Source organism: Glandiceps talaboti, chromosome 12 (genome assembly GCF_964340395.1).
Source record: "Glandiceps talaboti chromosome 12, keGlaTala1.1, whole genome shotgun sequence".
NCBI lineage: Eukaryota > Metazoa > Hemichordata > Enteropneusta > Spengelidae > Glandiceps > Glandiceps talaboti.
The window spans coordinates 11,440,170-11,465,016 of NC_135560.1; the positions used below are offsets into that span (position 1 = coordinate 11,440,170).

The 24,847-nt window shown below is 36.3% G+C and overlaps 1 protein-coding gene across 1 annotated transcript in view; it reads left to right on the plus strand.

Moving 5' to 3' along the window:
• The window catches only part of LOC144443750 (zinc finger protein basonuclin-2-like), a 51,031-nt gene that overhangs the window by 19,636 nt on the left and 6,548 nt on the right, over nt 1–24,847 (plus strand). Inside the window, exons 3-6 of the mRNA XM_078133293.1 lie at nt 15,726–15,961; nt 19,325–20,404; nt 20,549–20,989; nt 21,062–22,491. Of these exons, the coding sequence (XP_077989419.1) occupies nt 15,726–15,961; nt 19,325–20,404; nt 20,549–20,989; nt 21,062–22,462 (3,158 nt within the window). The 3' untranslated portion in view covers nt 22,463–22,491. The remainder of the gene's footprint in view (nt 1–15,725; nt 15,962–19,324; nt 20,405–20,548; nt 20,990–21,061; nt 22,492–24,847) is intronic.

Genomic DNA, 24,847 nt, shown 5'->3' on the forward strand with positions numbered 1-24,847 from the left:
AAAAAATGATTTGCCAAGAGATGAATAACATGAGTATGATACACATCATGCATTTTGTAAGAGGAGTGTGTTCCCAGGCTTTGTAATGGATTTGCCCTTAAAAATAACTATACAATGTACAGATTTGACCAGAATTCCTTCATCCTGTCCCATTGCTGAAACTGTGACAAACCTGTAGATAAGACACAAATTAGATAGAAAGACCATCCTGTCCTACCATCGACAAGTAGATTACTGTCATAATGCACTCATTAATTAGAATCACGGTGACTGGTACTCCATATGAGATTACTGATTGATAAACAAACTGTGTTGTGGACTCATTGGTGATTGTCACAAAGTGTCACAGAGATTACTTTGATTTGTACCGTACCAAAATACACCAAAACCATTAAGAGTCTTAATATCTATTAAAATTACGTTAATTGGAATTATTTTACATCAGTTAGAATACTAATGGAAAGATCAAGTAATTATTTGAGAAGTGTACCAATTTGATGAGAGCAATTTACAGACAGGTTTGTTCATGCCAAGCAAACCTCACTGTATTCAAAGATTGTGTTTGTTTATGTAACTGTGATGGTAGAATTCTCAATGAAATGTACACTGTAGCGATGACAGGATAGTCATTTCGTACATTCCATAGATGTAAACTCATCCCTTTTATATGCACCTACAATGTACACGATGGTCTGGTATTATTTTCTTCACATTACATAAGTATCTGCTAAATTTTTAGAACCTGAGTAACAGAGAAGAGAGCATTTCATTGAGTTTATACAGCATGTATGTATATCGCAAGCATTATGTTGGTTCAAGGGGGGAAACATGGTAGAATTAATTTAGGTAAATTTACCTCACCAGTGTGTTACAAAAACACAGATCTGGTCACAGTAGCATACATAAATATGTATAGCTTTGTGACACAATCATACAGTATATTGTAAACACAGTAAATGTATTGCTTTTAAGTGTTTATATAAAAGTAAGGATACACTAGCTGCAACTGGAAGGTTTTGTCTGAAACTTCTGTTGAATATGACTTTAATACTCATAATATCATCCACCCTACACACTATATCACCTGTCGGTAAACAAATAAATATTTAGCAGTGCATCTAGTATAGTTCAGTACGTCCAGTCAGATTAATTTGTAGATCTTCACCCTAAAAATCAGGGCCCAATGAATTACACAGTTTCAAGTATTATTTTAAGATAAAATAAACCTGTAAGGCTGACATATACATTGTCTAAATATTGCTATTTAAAATATATTGTTGGCTAAATATATTGTTGGCTGTCCGATCAAAAAAAAATAATACCCAAGCTATAGCTAGTGCATATCTGCTCACAACAAGCATGATACACGTTCAGTTGTGAAGACATCAATTTCACAAATCGTTGAGTGCTTGAGAAATTTACTCTACAAAAATTGATATAACTGGTCATTAAATTGCTGTAAAAACGTGTATAGTAATATCTGTACACAGCAAACGTGCCTTACTGCATTTTCTATTCCAAAGACATTGAGTCTTTGAATGTCGTGACAAATCATTTTATGTCCTGATTGTCGAATTTTCGAGAAATTACATATTGTGCAAAATTAACTAGACATATTAAATTGCAATGAATACATGTACGGAATACATTGTATCTGCACACAGTAAACATGCTTCACTACATTTTCTGTTGCGAAGATATCGATTTTGAAAAATAGTCCTAAAATGCTTTCTGTGACCTGATCGTAGAGTGCTTGACACATTACATTAAATATACCAAAATTGCCGTAACCTAGTCATGTTAAATTGCTGTGAATACATTTACAAATAATATCTACACGCAGCTAACATCATGCGTCACTACGTTTTCTGTTGCAAGGACATCGATTTTGGGATGGTTTAAAATTCAACTTTTTTGGCAACATGAGGTGTTTGTCATGTGATCGGTGGTGATAGTCACGGACACATTAGTGTTTTAATGAGGTGACACCAGACACAACTGGTGCTATGTTGTCAAGTATTGTCTGTTAAAGGTGATTGTATAACGTTGCCCCCCCCCCCCCCCTGTGGTGTGTCAGGTGAGCTTTGGTGAGATGAAACCAGGGAATGCGATACCTGTCGCTGTTCCAATCCTGAACTTTAACCTACCAAACTAAGTAGTAGTCTGTCATTGATAGTTTTGTAAATTGTCACAAAAATTGATTATTTCAATCTGTATCTGTGTTATTTTGGGGTTGTTAAGCAACACATGGGACAAAATTACTGATACCAAGTTAGTTAGGTCCTATTAATTCGCCTACATACTTTTACAGACTTCATATTGTTGATCATACACTTACGATAACAAGTTATTACAGCCACGATACCATTTGATAAAAAAAAAAAATTCCATAAAAAAAAACCTCCACAAAGGTACAAAATCTAATCAGAAATTCAAGCAATTACTATGCTTTGTAACTACAGATTTTAATGTTTGTTTACTCATAATATTGACTTTGTAATTATGGTTGGTTTTATGGTGGAGAGGTAAATAAATGACAAAGATGTTATCTTGCGACAACAATAATTGTCAAAATGTTATCTCCCAACAACAATAAATGACATGATAGGTACAAGGAGGTAGATTTGATAAGATAATAGTGTCACTAATATAGTCCATTCAGCATTTATTTATAGCGTAGGTGTTGACAGAAACCTGTAAAGTGACAAAATAGATGACCAATAATGACTGTCATTAGATTACAGTGCTGCATTTCAGACAAATCTTGACCTTGGTTGTCATGATTCTTGTCTTTGGACAGAAAGGTTTCGTGATGAGACCAGTCTTCTCCCAATGTCTATTTCACTGGAAGGTTTACAAACTAACTGTTGTTGCTAGGAGACCAGGAAGGGCGTGTCCTCATCCTGATAATGATGATGATGATGATGATGGTGATGATGTTTTTGAAGTCTGCTGATTGTCATGATACATTTTTGACATAAATGGTACAAAGGGATTGAAATTATAGTAATTTGCACCAGGGTTGTATGCCTAAATTTCACAGGATGGCAGAGTCATGTAACTGTGTCCAAGGAAAGCACTGCAACCAGACATGGCTGTCAAACCTGTTAGACTGGGTTACCCACACCTGGTACCACAGTATCCTGTAACCTTATTCAGGGAAAGCACTGCAACCAGACATAGCTATCAAATCTGATAGGCCCAGACCTGGTACCACAGTATCCTATAACCTTATTCAAGGAAGACACTGCAACCAGACATAGCTATCAAACCTGATAGGCCCAAACCTGGTACCACAGTATCCTGTAGCCTTATTCAAGGAAGGCACTGCTACAAGACATAGCTATCAAACCTGATAGGCCCAAACCTGGTACCACAGTATCCTGTAGCCTTATTGAGGGAAGGCACTGCAACCAGACATACATGTAGCTATCAAACCTGCATGATAGGCCCAGACCTTGTACCACAGTATCCTGTAACTTTATTCAGAGAAGGCACTGCAGCCAGACATACAAAAAGTGTAGCTATCAAACCTTATAGGCCCAGACCTGGTACCACAGTATCCTGATAACCTTATTCAAGGAGACACTGCAACCTGCAGACATTGCTATCAAACGTGGTAGACCCCTTATAAGACCCAGTTCTGGTTTGTCAATGCCCTCTACAAGAAACTCATTCCAACAAAGATGGCTGCTTTTGTTATTATCAACACGGTACTAATACAATCACAGGTACATGTACAAACAATGAGCTTTGATAACAGACTGAGACTGCAATAAATCAATTTTGTGCCTATGATTATGAAATTCAGAGCCTGTTTCTCAATTGTTCCATAAAGATGTTTTATGTACTTCTAATGATAATTTATTGTTAATATTTAAAATGAGGATACTATCTGTGTTGCAGGGACTCTACAAACGTATTAAAAATGAAAAATACTTACTTATTCAACAGTATTTCTGTACTGTTATCAGTATACTACTACAGAATATACCCACATGGCTCATCCAACGTACCCTACTCAAAGAGTGAAGAAATTTTCACAAAAATATTTTTGTGTTTATACCACTGAGATTTCTTTGTCATTGGGAAGTATTTTGAACTGAAAATCACAGACTGTGTTATAAAAAGGGAATGGTTGAAAGTGTATAAGGAACTCCTGAACGTTTTTATCAAATTTTTCTTTCCTTGTTATTTTACATGTAGTTCCTCCAATTCTTGTAACCTGATTTAGATTTTACCACTAGCACTGTGGCATTAATTTGATTTCCTGGTTAACACCATGAATTCTATTCCACACACTACATATGCATTATTATAGGAACACGTGAGAATAAGTTGATCGGCTAAGTTCTTGTTCTATTTTGACCCTCTAGCATGAAGTTAAATTGTATTACAGGTACAAGAATTACAATACATGTATGTTGTTTTATCAAAATTATTTTAATTTTACCAGATGTCTCTCTCGCTATTTATACCAGCTCAAGATTTGGAGTGAAATGTGTATGTGTGAAGCTGAGTGAATTCAGAACGGTTTAGCAAGCACAAAGATCCTTATCCATCTGTTTGTGCAGACTAAAAGACTGGCATTGTTTTGGTGTCATTCAATTGTACGTAATGAGGAAATAAAAATACACCAGGCAACTCCAGAGGGATTTGGTCTACAAGATATTTGAAATGAGAAAAGTTAATATTCGTGCAGTGCCTTCAGGTGCATATGGATGAAGCGACATGTGAAGGCGTGTTCTGTAGCATGTAAGAGTAGAAGTCCAGTACACAGTTGGTCTATACAATTGATAAAGTAGCCATGCAATATTGCAGAGGTTATCATTTTTTTTATTAGAAAACTGTCACTTTTGTGTGATTTATGACAAGCGAACAAGTTGTGTCGACCTGCCATAGACTTCTAGAAAGATACACAACACAATTAGAACCATGTGTATTCTAAATTCAATTACAACCGTTTTGCAAAAATATGTGTAATCTGGATGAATGGCATTCCATAGCATGACATTATAAAAACAAGGATCATCTCCCAGGCAATTTATGACACGCACACTCAATATTCAAAGTCAGCTCAGGTCATAAAAGGGAGGAAAAATTCCACTTTTTTATACGATGTAACAGATCTGGTGTCAGTGACACATGGAAAACCTAAAAATGTACAGGGAATTCAAGAAGGCCATGACATAAAGGCTTTTATTACACCCTACATATTACAAACAATAACACTTAATTTGCATCATAAAAGATTTTTTAATCTCATCTTTTTGGTTCCGAAATTTTGATATTGATTCATACATAAGGATTGCAACATATAAATATGAATGGAATCAAAGTGTTACTGGCAAATTTGAATTTTTGTTCAAATAATTTTGGCGGGAAAATTCATAGTACTAATAAGTAGTTTTGGCGGGAAATTTCATAGTACTAATTTTGTGAGCAGTTTTTGTCAGAAAAATTCTTACAACTTTGTTCAAATACTTTTGGTAGGAAAATTCATACTGGAATACTAATTGCGTTCAAAAGGTTTCGGCGGGAAAATTCATATTAATGAAGTGGAAACATTTTTTACTGGAGATTGAGGGATAGAAAAATGAATCAATGTGGCTATTAATTTTATCTTTTCACAGCTATGTCTGTTTTGTCTATAGGTATTTAGATTGCACATTCTAAGATTTGATATATGAAAAACTGACTTGATTTATTTCTTCAGATTCTATTTTGAAACTAAGTAATAAAACAAATTTTGATGACCCCCAACTGTGTTTTAGGGAGGGGGGGGGGGTAAAATGTTTGGTATGAATTACAGCAAATGTTACTTCTGAAGAAGGAGGGAGGGGGTTGAAATGACTTATGAACTAGTAGTAGTATTTATTTCTTTACTACTAAAATTCTGCTTTGAGAAATGATAGAAAGAAGGGACGAACAAATTTCTTTGAAAATTCTCTGGTAATGTTGCTTTACAGTTTTGAGATGTTTAAAAGTTATTTGGCCATTGAGTTTGCCCTATCTGCAGGTTGTGAAAACTGTAGCGGTCACACCACAATGATCAATGGAATGTAAAAACCTGATTATAAGCAAATACTACCAGAAACCCAGAACCATACATTTTGTATCTCACATTAGCAGTAATTTTTTATAACTTATCAACATCTCATAAATAAACATAAAAGCTGTTATCATTGAAGGAGAGAAATTTTCCATTGAAATTTGGTTAGAAGTGCGGAAATGAAGTTCAGCAATCGCATTGCAGCCAGACACCGCAACCCCCCCCCCCCCCCCAAACAAACGAAGTTTGCTTATTGAGCTTGTGTGACATTGTGTGATCATCCCTTAGGCAATTTATTTATTTATTCATTTATTTTTCCCATCAACCGTACAGTACAGCAGCCCACTTACAAATGGGATTGAAAGACGCTAATCTACTTTTAAAATACTATTAAAAAGACACGAAAATATAAAAAAATGTGCACATTGCAGTGATTTTGTTTTAAATGGCAAATCATTCTACCAGAGTTTTCCACCAAATTATAGTGTACCTTAGAAGAAATTGTGTACTTTTCATTGATTTCCTATTATCTGTTTAATACACCAGGGTAACCTAATCTTTGCAAAACCATTGATTTTTCTTGATGAAATGCTTTGTTTTTTGGAAATATTCTATCTTTGATTATGTAGATGAGGTTATTATAAATTCAGATGAGACATCAAAGATGTAGAAAACGTAATAAAGTTGTTTAGTTGTTTGATATGTTACCAGTGTTACCATTGCAAAATCACTCGTTTCTGTAGATCAAATTATTTGTTTATTGGGAAATATTTCAATCTTTGACTGGATAAGTTTGTTTTAAATTCCGGTGGAGATATCAAGGATGTAGAAAGCCTAATAAAGTTGTTTAGTAGTCAAAAGATGAAGAAGTGATATATCAACACTGTACATCAAGTTTTGCCTTAGTCCTACCAATAAATCAACGTACATTTGTACAACCTTACCTGTGTACAGGGGGATTTGTCATTTTAATGTCATTCACTCCATTTAGTTTTAATTTTCAGAATTATACGATGCTTGAATGAACTCTTTCAGAATCCAAATATGCTGCCACAGTGTATTTATGTAGCTCCCCTGATCAGAATACCAAATTGGTCGAAAAAATTTAAGAAAAAAAAAACAATGACATCACACACTTGTGGTCGTGAAATTACAAATATGCTATAAAAGGTCTTTGGTTTCCTTGATAAGTCAATCATTTGTAATTATGGCCTCAGAATACCAAATTGGTCGAATTTAGATGAAAAGTTTTTTTTTTTAAAAACGAAATCAAACACTTGTCATAAAATTGCAAAAGGTCTTTGGTTTCCTTGATAAGTCAATCATTCATTATTATGGCCTCAGAATACAAAATTGGTCGAATTTGGACGAAAAGTTTCAAAAAAAACGAAATCAAACACTTGTCATGAAATTACAAAAGGTCTTTGGTTTCCTAGATAAGTCAGTCATTATTATGGCCTCAGAATACCAATTTGGATGAAAATTTAAGAAAAAACCAATGAAATTGAACACATGTGGTCATGAAATTACAAAAGGTCTTTGGTTTCCTTGTAAAGTCAGTCATCATAATCATGGCCTCAGAATACCAAATTGGTCGAATTTGGATGAAAAAAAAAGGCAAATCAAACATTTGTGGTTTTAAAATTATAAATGTGTAGAAAGAGTTCTTTGTGAGTGAGTCAAATCACTTACTGTATAATCATAGCCTCAGAATACCAAATTGGTTGAATTTGGATGAAAAAAAACCTAAATCAAACACTTGTGGTTTTGAAATTTAATATAGATATGCAGGAAGAGGTCTTTGGTTTCCTTGATCAGTCAAGCCAATCATAATTGTAGCCTCAACGTGTGATGTGGCACTTTACTTGCCATTTTTGTGCGGAGATAAAAAAAGTCATGAAAATTCATTGCTTGATTATAGGTTGATAATATGTAAACTTTACCTCAGGGTTTGTAATAGAGTTAGCGTAGTTGAGGCGGTATCCGACATAGCAAATGGCAGAATCGTGTCTGGAGAATTACGGAATATGAAGAATATAGTGGTATCTCATAGACATTCTTAGATTAGTATGCAGTCAATGTCATCGTATTCATCAATTGCTTCAAGTCGTATCCTTTGAAACTATCTAAGGAGTTCCTTGTGTATGCTGCCAATTTAGTAAAAAAAATTGACCCTTGACCCGACAATGCCCTAGCGACAAGCTTAATTGATTTTATGTCCCTTCCATTTGTAGTTCTTTTAACGTGTTTGTCCCTACAGAATCGTACACAAATATTACCCATGTCATCAGAGTCTGTGATGGGACTGTTCTCAACGTATATAGGGTTTAAGTTAGCTTTACCGCTGACACCGTATGACATTGTACTATGATGTATGTGGGCCGAACATAATCTCGACATAATCCCAAAACCGAAGTTGTCATTGAAGCTCTGTCAACACCCATTTAAAAGCTTTCAATTGATGGATAGTATATGAGGGAATTCATACTTTAGTCATAACTTTCTACTTCTGTGATACAAATGTAATATATGGGGGGAATTCGTAATCCATTCACAACGTCCACTTCTCTGATAGTGTATTGTAGGAGAGGTGGGGGGGGGGGGGGGGGGGTATTTGGTTATTTATACTTTAGTCATAACTTTTTCCTACTGTGATACAAATGTAATAGGAGGGGAGGGGGGATTCGTAGTCCATTCATAACTTCTACTTCTGTGATAGTGTAGAGGGGGTATTTCTACTTCAGTCATAAGTTTGTACTTCTGTGATGCAAATATAGTAAAGTATGGGGAATTTATATTTTGGCCATAACTTTCTCTGTGATAGTGTACATGTATGGGAGAATCCATACTTCAGCCATAACTTTCTTGTGTGATAGTGTGCAGGAGAAGTCATACTTCGACAGTAACTTTCTGCTTGTGTGATAGAGTGTGTGTGTGGTGGGAGGGGGGGAGGGATTTATACTGTAGTCATAACTTTCTACATGTACTTCTATGATATATATAGGGGATTTCACACATTGGCCATATTTTTCTATTTCTAAATGTTGCCAACTTTGAAAGCATAGGGAAAGTTTGTATATTTTTTATTCGATGTGTAGAAATTTGTTTTTAAGAAAGTAAAAAAATGGAATATGAAGGATTGTTTCAACTCTTTTCTACAGTTGTTAGGACTGTTGAACACAACAATGCCATCACTCGGTTAGTAAATTGCTTGAAGAAGTTACTACCCAAAGTCAAGAATTCCTTACTCTCAGTGTGATCGGTAGTCTATCAGCTAGCCCTCGGATGTTCTTCCGATAAAATACGACACACAGCCGAACAACACTATCGAGGATGGAACATCTGAGGTCTAGCGAATGTCATCAGGATATAAATAACTGCCAATCAGAGAACCGTATTAGCGACAAGCACAAACAGAGGACAATAGCTAAATTTTCATGCATATTCATCTTAAGGAGGGGCTTGTAAAAATAACCACCAATGCGTTAACTAAAATGTGTGAATGACAACGTCTACACACTCATCAAACACAATTACCATAAACTGATAAGACATAGTAATGACATAAATGTGTTTGTCAACACCTGCATGCAGAGATTGAATATATTATTAAAGTATATATATGCATATATGGCCCAACCCACCGCTTATCGTAATCTCAATGGAATGTCCGGTCTGAAAATGACATTCGCTAGACTGTTCGGGCAGGCCCTCACATGCGAACTTCGTTCGCTTATAGTTATAGCATCGAAAGAAAGCCCAAACGTCTAGCAGCAAGACTATGTGATCGGTAGCACACTGTCAAAACGTGTAGCAGGGTTATTTCATTTTGTAGAAATACATATATCCAGTGCAACAGACATACATGTAGACTTGTTCAAAAAATATGATAACATACCATGCACAAGCCAGGTTGAACAAAAAATATGGAATTTATACCCGGGTCATTTTTTGTTACAACAACATGCGTCTACAGCACGACAACGCTTGTCTACGTCACTGGTTTTGCTGTGTTCGAAATATGAGTCAAACATTCGAAATTGCCAATACTTTCCCCTCTTTTTCTTTCATAATACTGGCAACGGTATAATTATGTTATTCTTGAATATTTTTCTTCATTCAGCAGGAAAATACTTGTGACATCTAGCAACTCGTAGTGACAATCCCCCTTAGGTCACTCGTATTTTTCTTGGCTGAACAAAGAAAAATATTGGTGAATAACATCAAAGTGTCCTTTGTCCTTATCGGCTTTACCATGCAAACAAGTTGTACAGGATATATATATATATATATCTCACGTAGTACCTCCAATACATGTAGTTCTTTCTTCTGATTTGTCCACATGAGGTCCTTCATACCACATCTTGAGAATCACACCGACAGAAAGTTATTGTATTGATGTACGTGTACATTGTATGTGTTTCTGTTACCTGACTATACTGTAGTGTACATGTACTATCTAGGAGGTTGAATGGAAATAAAAATGCAAATTAGTTCATACATTTATCCCGAATGCATACATGTGAAAGTCACTAGTTTAGTCTCATAATTATTAAGAGGTACATGTATTTGTTCGTTATCAAAATCTTGTGAAGAATTAGTGTGAATGACTGGCAAGACGTTAAAATCATTTATCCCATAAGTCACTATTTATTTATCGTCTTTGCTATTTCTTCTGATTTTTCATTTTAAGTAAAAATAAATCCAGGCAAAAAATCCTCTTTGGAAAGCCTTCAATAAATCGAGTCTGAAATCAGTTGAATATTGAATACATACAGCATGCCTGGGTCAGATTTCAGGAATATGGAATCCTTGCAACAACAAAAAAAAAAAAAAAAACACTTTTCAAAAATTTCATTTCATATCAATGGCATAAACTACATGCATAATTTTGAGGAAATGAAATACTTTGAAGTTACATTTTATAGCATATTTCAAACATTTGATTTGAAACGGTTGATTTCTGTTCCACAACAGCTGTGTTTCGGTTATTACCAACACATCGATACTTATCTAGTATTTTAATTACTCGTTATAGTCAACAACTTGAGTTTTTGTTAAGAAAAACCTTCTGTGATGTAGGATAAACTCCTTGTAATGTTTTGGTCATGTTCTTGCCTTTCCCTCTACTCAAGTACTCAACTCATGTACAGACCAGCTGTTCAAGTTACCACCATACATGTTGTACATGTAGCTGGTAAAATGAGAGATCTTGTTGTTGACACAATTTCTTTCACTGGCTCAGTGTTGAATTTGACATTGTAAATTTAACACATGTAAAGTCATCATCACTTGAAAGTGAAATTTTTTGGAAGACAACAAAAATAAATGTCCCAATGAGAAAACCAGGAACTATTTATTTCATTTGAAGGTATATACCTGTACTGTAGTGTACATATATATGCACATTGTATACTATGATGCCCATCCAATAATTGGTTTAGAGAGAGGAGCACATACAAAACACACATAGAAATTTGGCCATATTTATTGTACAGGGATCATGTTATTTACAATGTACTGAAGGGACTATGTTTCCTTGGACTACACAAACGATATGTTAATGAGTATTAAAAACAAGACATTTATGGAAATTAAGTCACAGTGAATACATCTCAAAAGCGTGATTCTTGTCCTTTGTAATGACATTATGGTGGCATATTGGAAAGTAAAACAAGACATTTAAGGATATTAAGTCACAGTGAATACATGGCAAAGGAACACAAAGGCATGATTGTTGTCCATTGTAATGACATTATGGTGGCAAATTGGAAAGTACATAAAGTTCCTGTTTGCATATCTTTTCCATATGTTAGCTCTCCCCACTTATGCTCATGCCATGCTACATTGTACATCCAACACACTCACCACCATCTAACTGTATTTATAAACAGTTATATGTACATTTACTCCACTTACCCTCTCCCTACTTGTACCTCCCATTCAGATTCTGCATCAACACTCTCCCTACCCTCCCCTTTCCATTCTCCCTACCCTCCTTTCCACTCACACTACACTTTACTACTGTTCATGTACTCCACTTTAACCAGTCTTTCCACCTCCCTATTCACTTTTCTCCCATTCTACATCCCACACTTTCCTTATCCCCTCCACTTCCCCTCTCCCACATCATGCATGCCACTACCCATATATACTTCCCCCTCTCTATTTTCTCTCATCTCCCCTCTCTCCACCCACTCATTGCTATTCCCAACTCTATCCTCTGTTTATACTTCTCAGTATTCACCATTGAACACTTCAAACTGTCTAAGATTGCACACAGCCCTGTTTTCTATCATATATGAGTTGTTTCCTGCTGAGATATGAAAATTACTTGTCTTTTTAGTTTGCTATTCAAATCACAATATGACCCAGGCAGTGCAAAGGTCACACTGAGACCTTTTCAGCACTTCGAGATCTTTAAGATGTTACGATGACATTTTATTTTTCAATTATGCAAATCACCAGATGCAATAGACATACAGATTTCAGTTCTCAATATTAGCAGTCATCCAAGACACATAGACTACTGAATATTGTATCTAGACTACCAAAGTAACAGTAGTCTAGGACACATAGACTACTAAACATTGTATCTAGACTACCAAATTAGCAGTAGTCCAGAACACATAGACTAATAAACATTGTATCTAGACTACCAAAGTAACAGTAGTCCAGGACACATAGACTACTAAACATTGTATCTAGACTACCAAATTAGCAGTAGTCCAGGACACATAGACTACTAAACATTGTATCTAGACTACCAAATTAGCAGTAGTCCAGAACACATAGACTACTAAACATTGTATCTAGACTACCAAATTAGCAGCAGTCCAGAACACATAGACTACTAAACATTGCATCTAGACTATCAAATTAGCAGTAGTCCAGGACACATAGACTACTAAACATTGTATCTTGACTACCAAATTAGCAGTAGTCCAGAACACATAGACTACTAAACATTGTATCTCGACTACCAAATTAGCAGTAGTCCAGGACACATAGACTACTAAACATTGTATCTAGACTATCAAATTAGCAGTAGTCCAGAACACATAGACTACTAAACCTTGTATCTAGACTACCAAATTAGCAGTAGTCCAGAACACATACATGTACATGTAGACTACTAAACATTGTATCTAGACTACCAAATAAGCAGTAGTCCAGGACACATAGACTACTAAACATTGTATCTAGACTACCAAATTAGCAGTAGTCCAGGACACATAGACTACTAAACATTGTATCAGACTACCAAATATGCAGTAGTCCAGGACACATAGACTACTAAACATTGTATTTAGACTACCAAATATGTAGTAGTCCAGGACACATAGACTACTAAACATTGTATCTCGACTACCAAATATGTAGTAGTCCAAGACACATAGACTACTAAACATTGTATCTAGACTACCAAATTAGCAGTAGTCCAGGACACATAGACTACTAAACATTGTATCTAGACTACCAAATTAGCAATACCCGGTAGTCCAGGACATGGAATACTAAACATTGTATCTAGACTACAAAATATGCAGTAGTCCAGGACACATAGACTACTAAACATTGTATCTAGACTACCAAATTAGCAATACCCGGTAGTCCAGGACATAGACTACTAAACATTGTATCTAGACTACCAAATTATAAGGTGGGAGTGTGTTAGAAAATCGTAACTGCAACAGTTCTCTTGGCTACCAAACATCTTTGGTGCAATAATTTGCTGATTATCTGACGCCAACAAAAAAATGCGGATACATGCAGTACTGTACATCCTTTACATTGGTATTACATGTACATCCAAGTTTGAAATGTCACTCTGTGTCAATGAAAAAATATTGAGAAGTGATTTGGCAAAACATAAACTCATGGTGCGTGATAGGTAACCTATCATGTTTAAAATCTATAAATTCAATGCTAGCAATCCAATGTATATTTAAAGAAATACTCGTAAAAAAAATGTTGTCTCAAAAAAAGGATTGTCATGTAACAGACCAAGCTAATAAAGGATTTATTAAATTCAACCATAGTAGAACAGATCTGGATGTTCTTGTTGTGGAACATGTCAGGTAATAAGTGAGTGATAAGGTTACCGTAAACGTGGAAATTTTCACTAAAGACTTATTTTCGCTAATTTCGCTAGAGAACAAAAACTCAAAAATAAGTAGTGACTAAAATGCCTTCTTGCACATGAACATAATGTACCAGTCTGGTCATTAGTAAAAAAATTAGTCTTTGAGAACTCGCTGAAGACTGTAAAATCGCAAAAGTTGCAAAAATATCTAGGTGTACGGTATCTTATTTCACCAAGTTTTATGTTTTCAGAATATAAAATCTACATACATGTACAGGACTAATTCTAAATTAGCTGTCTGTTATTCGGATCCATTTGTAACTGTGGTCTGTTGCAGTTCTTTATTTGCATATATTTAGATTTTCCCCTTTTTATATGGGCTTGGAGGCCAAGTTAAAGAATAAATTAAAAAAAAAATTAAACTTACTGTAAATGTAGCATATAAAAACTTTCGCTGCCAGTAAAAGGGATTTTAAGTGTAGCAAATTCATGACTAGTTTTTCTCACCTGCAAAAAAATATTGTGCTCTGTATAATAAGTATTTATTAGATATAGTATTCATATAGGCATTCAATGTAGTGTTTAGTCAGAATACCATGCGTGTGTTAATGTTATACATATGAATAATACAAAATGTATGTGGGAGTGCAAAAGTGACGAGTAAAACCGTCCTGATCAATGAGTACATTGTACAAGCCAATCTTTCAAATTAATATTCTTTTACATAGGATAAAAGCAAGATACAAGCTTATGTAGGTATTAGAAAACCTGACAAATATCTGTATAGTTACTGAAAACGAATGATGCACCGCAAGTTCTAATAAATAGTAAAGTATGCTGAGAAAGATCTAAAAAACGCCATGTGCACCAAAAAGAACTCAAACATGCATTCTGAAAGATAGAATGGACGTAGTGAGATGGTAGGAATGAACTAAATAGTTTGTTCATTTCATTAGGTTCTAAAATTCCCAGGCGGAAAGTAATTTCCTCCTCCTTCAACCTCAATTGGTCTTCATAATCAGAAACCTTGCAAATACCTGATATCTGATACATTGTGATAGTTAGCATACATTTTGTATAATATTTTTATATATATGTATGTACATGTATATGTTGACCATTTATCCATTTGTACATAAGGCCATATTCAAATTGTTCATTCTGCAGTGAATTCAAATGTCCAATCAAAGACTTCTGCAAACAGCTGTGTTAAGATATGCTTATAAATATTCTACAAACTGCTTTATCTGTCTGCTGTCACTGTGACATACATTTGTACATGTATATGTTCTTTGCATGGATCCCCCACCCCACCCCCATCTACATCTAAAAAAAACTACATAGCTTTCCTCCCTGCTACTACTACTACTACAACTACTCATCATCGTTGCCTGCAGTGCATGCACTAGAACAGTGAATTTTGTGAATGTTTGTGAAGAAAGCAGTGATGTACATGTATCATGGCCGTGTTGTATTCAAAACTGCATGCAAGATTTTTTGAGATGTCAGAGAGAGAAATAGAGATAAGAGAGAGAGAGATATCAGTGGTGTGCCCCTGAGTCTGGATTGATATCTCTTCCAATACAGCCCTGGATAAACTTAGTACTCGTCACCTGTATCCGTCCTTTCAAGTCGAAGTGGTCCAGTTCAACATTGTGTTTGACATTGGAAGTCTTATCCTGTACGGAACACAAGCCATTCCGACCCGACTCAAGATTCTGCTGGATAGACTGTTCAGCGTCCTCAAACATGATGAGGTGATTCAGGTTCTACATGGACTGGGCTGGATGTATGAAGACTATGCTAGGGGGTATGTCTTGCAGGTAGGTCCATTACGATTGACTTAGAAGGCCTTTCAAATCGCTCATTTGCATATAACTTTGGAAGATATTGTTACACGTACTAAGTTACCATACATGTATGTATAGATAGTAGTAAGTTTTTGTCATACTATTTCCTTTCACATTTATACATTAAAAATTGTCAAGATTTGTTTTTGAAATCTGTATTTTTACAAAAAGATATTAGAAATGGGAGGTTGTTGCTGTGAGAATGAATGTTCATAGACTTTGGGTGACTGCTTATAATAATAGTGAAAATTTCTACTCAGAGTCAAAAAAATTTCTTGGAAGCAAATTCCAAATTTTCACCGACAAGGACATCTCATTAGCATTGTCAGGGGTGTACTACTACATGTACATGTATGGGTTATTGTCACATGCCTCAGAAGAGATATGTAAAATGAGCTCAAGAGAAAAAGCTGGGATATGGACATTCGCATTAGTGGTCATCAACCTTTATCAGCAACAGGGGAACACCGGAAGAAGTCACACAAGTTTGATGTGAAGAATGTCAAAATCGTGGATGAAGAAGATCAACTGTATAGGCACAGGTTGAAGGAAGCCATATGTATTCACCAAAGGAAGCCCAGTTGAAACCAGGATGCAGGCATTGAGATCCGCAGCTGTTTCTGTCAAGCTCATTGCATGTGTCTCTTCCAAGACGTGTGACAACAACCCATTGTAGTACACTCCTGATGATGCTGATGAGATGTCAGCGAAAATTTTGTATTTACTTCCAAAAAAAATTTGTTGACTCTGTGAGAAGAAATTTTCAAAGATTGTTGCTGTTCATCTGTAGCACAAAGTTGAACTTTAAAATTCAAGTTCTAGATATTTTGAAGTCAACAAGACCTATGTCATTTGAAAATTAACATGTGAACAGATTAAAAATGAAACCGGAATGATAAATAAGGTGATTTTTAAAGGCTTCCCAATCAGGTGAAACAGTGTTGCAATTTTATGTGAATTCGTTAGCTAGAAGTTCTACCATCTTAAATACTCTGTCAACTTGATCCTACTTTTAGCACATATATCAAATACTATATCTCAAGAACATGAAGAGGCAATCAGCATTTGGATCGAAAAAATCATTCCTTTGGCTCGATTATAACATTTTTGTAAAATAGTATTTTTTAGAAAGACCATTTGCTTTCAGAAAAGTGAAATTCATATAACGGAAAATGTTCAGTTTTATGTTTGAAGAATAAAACCAAAATCCTTTCGTAATTACATTCACTATTAACAGAATCATGGCATTATTGTTGACGTGAAGACTTCAGGTTTTTTTCTCTCTTTTTTTCTGACTTATGCGGTCCAAACACTTTATTTATTATTGGAAGGTTTAACTTCAAACAAGATAGCATCTAAAATAGCTTATTCTAGCTGCAATTCTTTCACTTTTAATGTGACAATACCTATGTACGTAGGTGACAGGAACTTTGCTAGATATTTCAATCTTAAGCCACAATATAATTTATTACCGTTTCCAACACCTGCTGCAGTGAGCAATTTACAGGCAAAACGAGTATTCTTAGATGCGAAATGGGAGCCTTGCAGCTCTTGGGAAATTTGTATTTTTCGCCAAACGTTTTAGAGCTCCTTCAAGAACCCACCTATTAGTCTTCAGGTATTGAGTGTACAAATGATAAGAGGCTGTGAAAGATACTCTTCTTCACAATATGTGTGCAGAATGTTGAAAACATCGTAGAATGTCTTGAGGGGTCCTTGTGTGATATGTACGCATAATCACTATCTTCATTCACAGTTTGTAATAACATCAGTTACAAATCCCAGGTATTTACCAATTACTGCTTGTAAAACTAAGACTTTCCCCAGAGATCCATACAAGTAAAAACTAGATTTAGATGTCACTAAAACAAAAGTAATGATTTTTTGCCAATGGGTAGATCCCCAAAGCCCAAATGAACTGTAACATTTCACCACTGTATTACGGTACGGTACGATTGGAGATGGAATGATACAGGATTTGCTTATCCATCAAGCGTAGCAGTGCTTCTGTGTGTGTCCAGAAAATCATAAGAAATACATGATACATAAAATAATACGAATCCTCAACTTTTTAAAAGCAGTATGTGAGTAGACTTTCTGATTTAGCTAATACTGAAACTGTTGTTTATTGAACTACAAATGTAGGTATACCATGTGCATGTGTTCTAGAGTTTCTGGTTTCACTCCGCATGAAATAGTTTACATGTATGCTTGATCAGAGTGTTGAACCATTGTACATGTATTATAATATACTACCGGGGTATCAGCATTTCTGCTAAGGTTGGAAACACCACCGAACATCACTGAAATGTTAATCTGGTAAAATACATGTCACAGATGTCCATATATGTACGTGTATCTTGTGTCATAAATTTGGAGGGAAATCTTTGTGAAATACGTAGGGAACTCACGGTAGATTTTACCCATACTTGTACATTTTGTACTCCATACTTACCAAAAATACTAACTGTTATAGAGATTTTGTTGTTGTTTTTCTTTTTACCCCTCTGATTAGAGAGTTTTTCTACACAGCCCACCCCACCACATACATGTATTTAGAAAGGGTTTACCTTTTTATCACCCTCGTGATTAAACCATAGATTGTTCATTTAACTTTCAGTTTCACGCAGCTGATGTGAAAGTTTGTAAGTTTGTATGTAACTTAGCTGTTCATTGTGATAAGGATGTTTTCAGATACATTCCTGCTGAGGGTGTGGATAGTTTTGGTCAGTCCAACATATCTTTCCATTGCTCTCCCTTTATGTGTACATTCAGTGATGTATACTTGACGTAATGTTGACAGGAATATGAAAAATTATTAAAAAAACAATCACAGATACATGTATGATGTATAGTAGCACTACTGCATGAAGAGTACATGTGAAGCAATGACCACAACAAGAAGGAAAAGTTGACCAAGCAAAGCCATCCATGCCCTCCTTTACAAAATATGGTATAGTCCAAGAAACCCTCTCTGATTTTCAGGCCTGGTACTGTATGACTATGAACATCGAGCTGGTGCAGGCATATAACCCTGCCAGCTGTTAACACATATGGATGAGGTGTTAGTGCTAGCCCAGTGGTTGCCATCATGCTGACTCTCACCAGCACTGAGTTTAACCTGATGCCAGCCCAGCCCAGAAGGCGATTTTTCAGCCATACTTTATCTTAAAACATCTCTCGTTTTTATTTTTAAAGCAGACACTGGAGAAGAAGAATTCTTGAAACAGCTAAACAGAATTTGTAATTGTCACTGTTTCATTTTTAAGCAGTCATTTGAAAACTTTTACAATACTAAAACTTAGTTTGTCTTTTGTTGTTATTGTGTCATTCCAGGCACCTGATGGAAAAGTGCTAGAACAATGGATGATGACAGCTAAGGAGGAAGAGAAACTGATCCTACAACAATTCCTACGATTTGGAGAGACAAAGTCCATCACTGAAGTTATGATCCAACAGGATAACAATGAAGGCAAAACTCCACAGCCACAGCCAACTCAGAATAATGAATCTGATATTCGTGCTTTTATTGAACGGATGAATACTATGAGACAGTTAAGTATACATGCCCACCAGGTGTCAACATCATCTCCACAACAGACGGTCTTCACAGGGTTTACGCCGACACAACCTGAAATCACCATTCCAGAAACAAAACCAACCACAAGTTCTAGTAGCCACAGTGCTGCTTGCAGTCCAACACCTAAATTTTCTCCTAAAATTGAGCCAGTGACATCCCCCGCACCAAAGAGTGAACCACCACCTAGAAGTGAACAGCTACAAGTACAGCAGTGTAGTCCAATTTCGGCACCAAGTCCAGTAGTGTCTGCAGCACCCTCACCACAAAGTGCTGATGAAACACCCAAACGATACATGCTGTGTTCAACTGATAGACCCAATAGCCACTCTTCATACCTATCGATGAAATTAAAACATCTCCGCAAATCAGCCCAACCAAAGAAGAAATTCCTGATACCTTTCACTATTAATACATCAGGGCCTAAACAGGTGACTTGTAACCTATGCAATAAGGCCTTCTACAACAAGGGCACCTGGAAAATCCATTACAGCTCTGTACATCTGAAACAAAAATACAAATGTACCATCGAAGGTTGCAATATGCTGTTCAGTTCCCTACGAAGCCGAAACCGCCATAGTTCTAATCCTAACCCGAAAATTCATTCCGCAATACCCAAGCAAAGAGTACAAATATCCGATACTGCAGCCCGTGCCGATAGCTTTCTCAGCGCCAATCCTTCAGGCTCAGTTCTTAACACTCTGAATGACCGATTCCTCAGCCCACCTGTCATTAACGTCCATGATGGACTTAGCAGTCAAACTTTAGTTCCATCTACTCTGCAAAGCCAAAATGTCCTGCTTGATTTAAGATGTGCACCAATGGAAGAAGAGTTACATGTAGAGCCCTCAGGACCAAAGCATAATGATGACATGACATTTCAACACAGAGAAACTACCCTACGAGAGGAAATGAATGGAGCTGTAATGAGAGACACTTCGCTACAGTCAATGTGCAAAAACTCTGTTAATACCTCTAGACAGATGGATGATTCATTACCAAAGGAAATTGATGGCGTGACAGTTGTTACTCCTGTGGACAGTGACAGCAGTTCTTCGACTACTTTTAATTACCACTCTGAGGGAGAAGAAAAGTCAGACATCTCCATCTCCCTAAAGAAGAATCCTCGTAAGTGTCTGAAGCCAGTCAAGCTATCTCATAAGATTGATTCAGATGACGACAATGGTAATGAAGATGACAGATTCTGCAGTGAAGAAAGTGAACAAAGATTTAACCAAGGAGTCAGAAAGCGTAAAAGTAACACACCAACCAGATGCCTCGCCAGTAATAGTATGTTCAAGGAGGAGGCAAGCAGTGAGAGTGAACCCGAGTCAGACACAGAGACAGACACCCACACCCAGAATAAATCTGATGGTGATGATGATGATGATGAAGATGATTGTGATGATGATGAAGATAACACAGTGAAGGAGGAAGGTTCTGTCAATGATGGAGCTGATGAGAAATGTAAGCCCGAGCCTATGGATACAGATGAGAATAGTGGAGAAGGTGAGAGTGGTAACGAGATGGCAAAGAATGATGTCCAAGATGGCAGGTCAAATAATAGAAACATGGAAGAGAAGAAAGATGTCAAGGATGTGAATGAAACAAATTCTCCAAAAGTTTCAGATACATTTTCAGATGATGTAATGCATCAACCAGACTCGCGAATGACTTTTGCCAAATTGATGGCTATGCAGATGATGGAGCAAGGCTATTATCCACCATACTTTGCCAAAGGTGGTGGTAGTCTTGTCAATGAGAACGTAGACCCAAAACATCCTGATGGTACGAATGATTTCAACAGAGTTCTCAGCACCCTTCCAGTTCCTAAAACTTCAATCGACATTGAAAGTAACAGTAGCTCACCTACTTTGCCAAATTCTCCGGGTCTTATGATGCCGTGTCATTCCTGCATTGGTTCTTCTGATATATACTTGATGCGGGACGGAATACCATACTGTGTAGATTGTGCCAAACCCTTTCAGAGTACTCATGGTGTAAAGACTCATTATCAGAACGTCCATCTTAAAATCATGCATTCTTGCACTGTAGCTGGGTGCAATGCATCCTTTCCTTCCAAACGAAGCCGTGATAGACACAGCTCTAATCTGAATCTTCATAGAAAATTACTTGCCAAAGATGCTGGTCAGGGTAGTTACTTCCACGAACCAGTGTTTCCTCACCAGTTTCAAGAACAATTGATGCATCAGTTCATGAGAGTACAAGACATAAACAGTAATGGTATCCAAGGCAACAGTATCCAAGGTAACAAAAGTATGGAAAATGGCCATGGCACATTATTGCATAATTGTAGTGACAATAACATTTCTCACAATTTTCATCATCATGAGAATAATTTTCACATAAAAAGTGAAAATACTATGTTGGAAAACTGCTCTGAGAACATTTGTAATTCACAGAATCAATATAAAATCCTCTCGGAGAATGGTACTTCAGTGAATGCTGGACATTTTGAAGACAAGCAGCCAAGTTATGGATCTCATCATCCAAATCATGGAGAGAAAGTAAAAAATGCAGAAGGCAACAGTCATGAAAATATGCCAACAGAGGATGCCAGTTCTGAAAACGACTTATCATTTGAAGTCTATCCTTCCCAGCTACGAACAGCTTTAGAAAATGGCCAGTCTTCCAGTAATAGTAGCCCTGAACCTGTGAACTCATCAGTAGGTGAAAGTCCAGGCTACATCAAATGTGATATCTGCCACAATGTCTACTCCACAAAAACAGCATTACAAGAACATTACAAAAACAGACATCTTCAACTAATGCATCCTTGTCAAGTACCGGGCTGCTTTATGATGTTCACTTCACTCAGTAGTCGCAATCAGCACAGTCAAAACGAGAGTCTACACAGAAATCTTAATTCTGAATGATTTCTAGCATCATTCCAAGTGTATTCTGGGTAAGAACTGTTTACATGCAGTGTACATGTGATGTACATGTCATGTTCATGTAGTGTACATGTGATGTGCATGACATGTCCATGCAGAGGTACATGTGCTTTGCATGCAGTGTACATGTGATGAACTTATATAAAATGAAACACTGTATCAATCATATATGATTGTTTAGACTATTTTGTACATGTGCATTAGTAGTATGATTTCCTAACAGAAAGATGCATGTACCACACTTGTTGCCAAAATATTTCTGAAAACATTATTAGATATAAAAAATACACTGCCACTAGTATTTTAGTCATTAGGAGGATATTGATAGTTTTATCAATTGTATATTTTCACAGGGTATCTACCATACTCTTTGTCGACAGTTCCTCAACTGTTCCTTGGTAGCATGCTTCAATATTTCTTACTGCACATAAACTTGTGAAAATCACTTACAGCTGGCCCTTACTTCTAAACAAGATGTCTGTCATTTAGTGACAGTTACTAAATATGATACAACAGTATCTCCACTTTTTATCTTTAAACAAAAATCAAATGTTCCTTTTGCATGGCATCTCTACAGTAGTTCATTTCTCAAATGTAAATAACATTATTGCAGTAAAGTCTATCTACCCTTTATGGACAGTATGTTGTTGCAGGTCTAGTTGTGCATAAATTGCAGCCTCTCTGCGTCTGTCAGTTTTAAACTGAAGTACCAGCTGCAGGTTTGAATGCTACTGTGTAGAATGGTACATTGTCGCAGCTCTAGTAGTCCATAAATTGCAGTCTTTCTGCCTCTGTATCAACTGGATATTGCAGTATCAGTCACAGGTTGAAATTCTACTGTGTAGAAGTGACCAGTACATGCACATATCTGCAGCTCAGTCTAGACATAAATTGCATTTCTGCCTCTGTATCAGCTGAAGTACCAGTCGTAGGTTGAAATTCTACTATGTAGGAATGGTACACTGCTGCAGCTCTAGTACTTCTAAATTGCAGCATTTCTGCTTCTGTATCAGCTTGGGGGCTGAAGTACATGCTGTAGGTTGAAATTCTACCACATGTATGTAGAAGTGTTCCATTGCTGCAGCACTCATAATATAAATTACAGATCTCTACCTAGAATTAACAGTACCAGTTTCAAGTATCGGTTTTACCACATCGCAGCAACAAATTGAAGCCCATTAGAGTAATTTGTACAATGTAGTAAGACTACTGTATACCATATAACAGTAGTGACTCATATATTCATTACATACAGATACTTAGACATAGAATTGTATAGTTGACTGTATTTACATATTTGTTGAAATAACGACAACCCACCGTTCAGAGAATCCTGTTTATTGAATATAAAAGTACTTTTATGTACTCAATTGATAATATTAAAAAAAAAACACTTTTCAGTTCATATATAAACTACTATATATACATATATATTATATATAAAGCATAGAATTGGTCTTTGATTATACCTATACTGATAGATAGATAGATAGTAATAACTTGGAAGTGTTTTGTTGTAGAGGATAGTGCCGTCATGTAAGTTAGATCTAAGTACCGTCATGCAAGTTAGGCCTATTGTCATGCAGGCCTACTCACTTGTTATATTTAGCCTACTGTCATGTACAATGTAAGCTAGGCCTACTGTGATGTAAGCTTAGCCTACTGTCATGTACGTTAAGCCTACTGTCATGTACATGTAAGCTATACCTATTGTCATGTAAGCTTAGCCTACTGTCATGTAAGCTTAGCCTACTGTCATGTACATTAGGCGTACTGTCATGTACAATGTAAGCTTATAGCCTACTGTCATGTAAGCTAAGCCTACTGTCATGTAAGCTTAGCCTACTGTCATTTACATTAGGCGTACTGTCATGTACATGTAAGCTACACCTACTGTCATGTAAGCTTAGCCTACTGTCATGTAAGCTTAGCCTACTGTCATGTACATTAAGCCTACTGTCGTGTAAGCTACACCTACTGTCATGTAAGCTTAGCCTATTGTCATGTACATTAGGCCTATTGTCATGTAAGCTAGGCCTACTGTCATGTACGTTAGGCCTACTGTCATGTGAGCTACACCTACTGTCATGTAAGCTTAGCCTATTGTCATGTACATTAGGCCTATTGTCATGTAAGCTAGGCCTACTGTCATGTACGTTAGGCCTACTGTCATGTGAGCTAGGCCTACTGTCATGTAAATTAGTCCTACTGTAAGTGTGCCATGTGATAAAATAAGCAATGTGTATTGCCACATAAGCATCACAGACATGTAATGTCATGTAAGCTGTGCCGACTGTCATGGAAGCTTTTCCTACTGTGATGTTATATATTACTACAAAAGGTATGTCAAGTGATAATGCATGATGT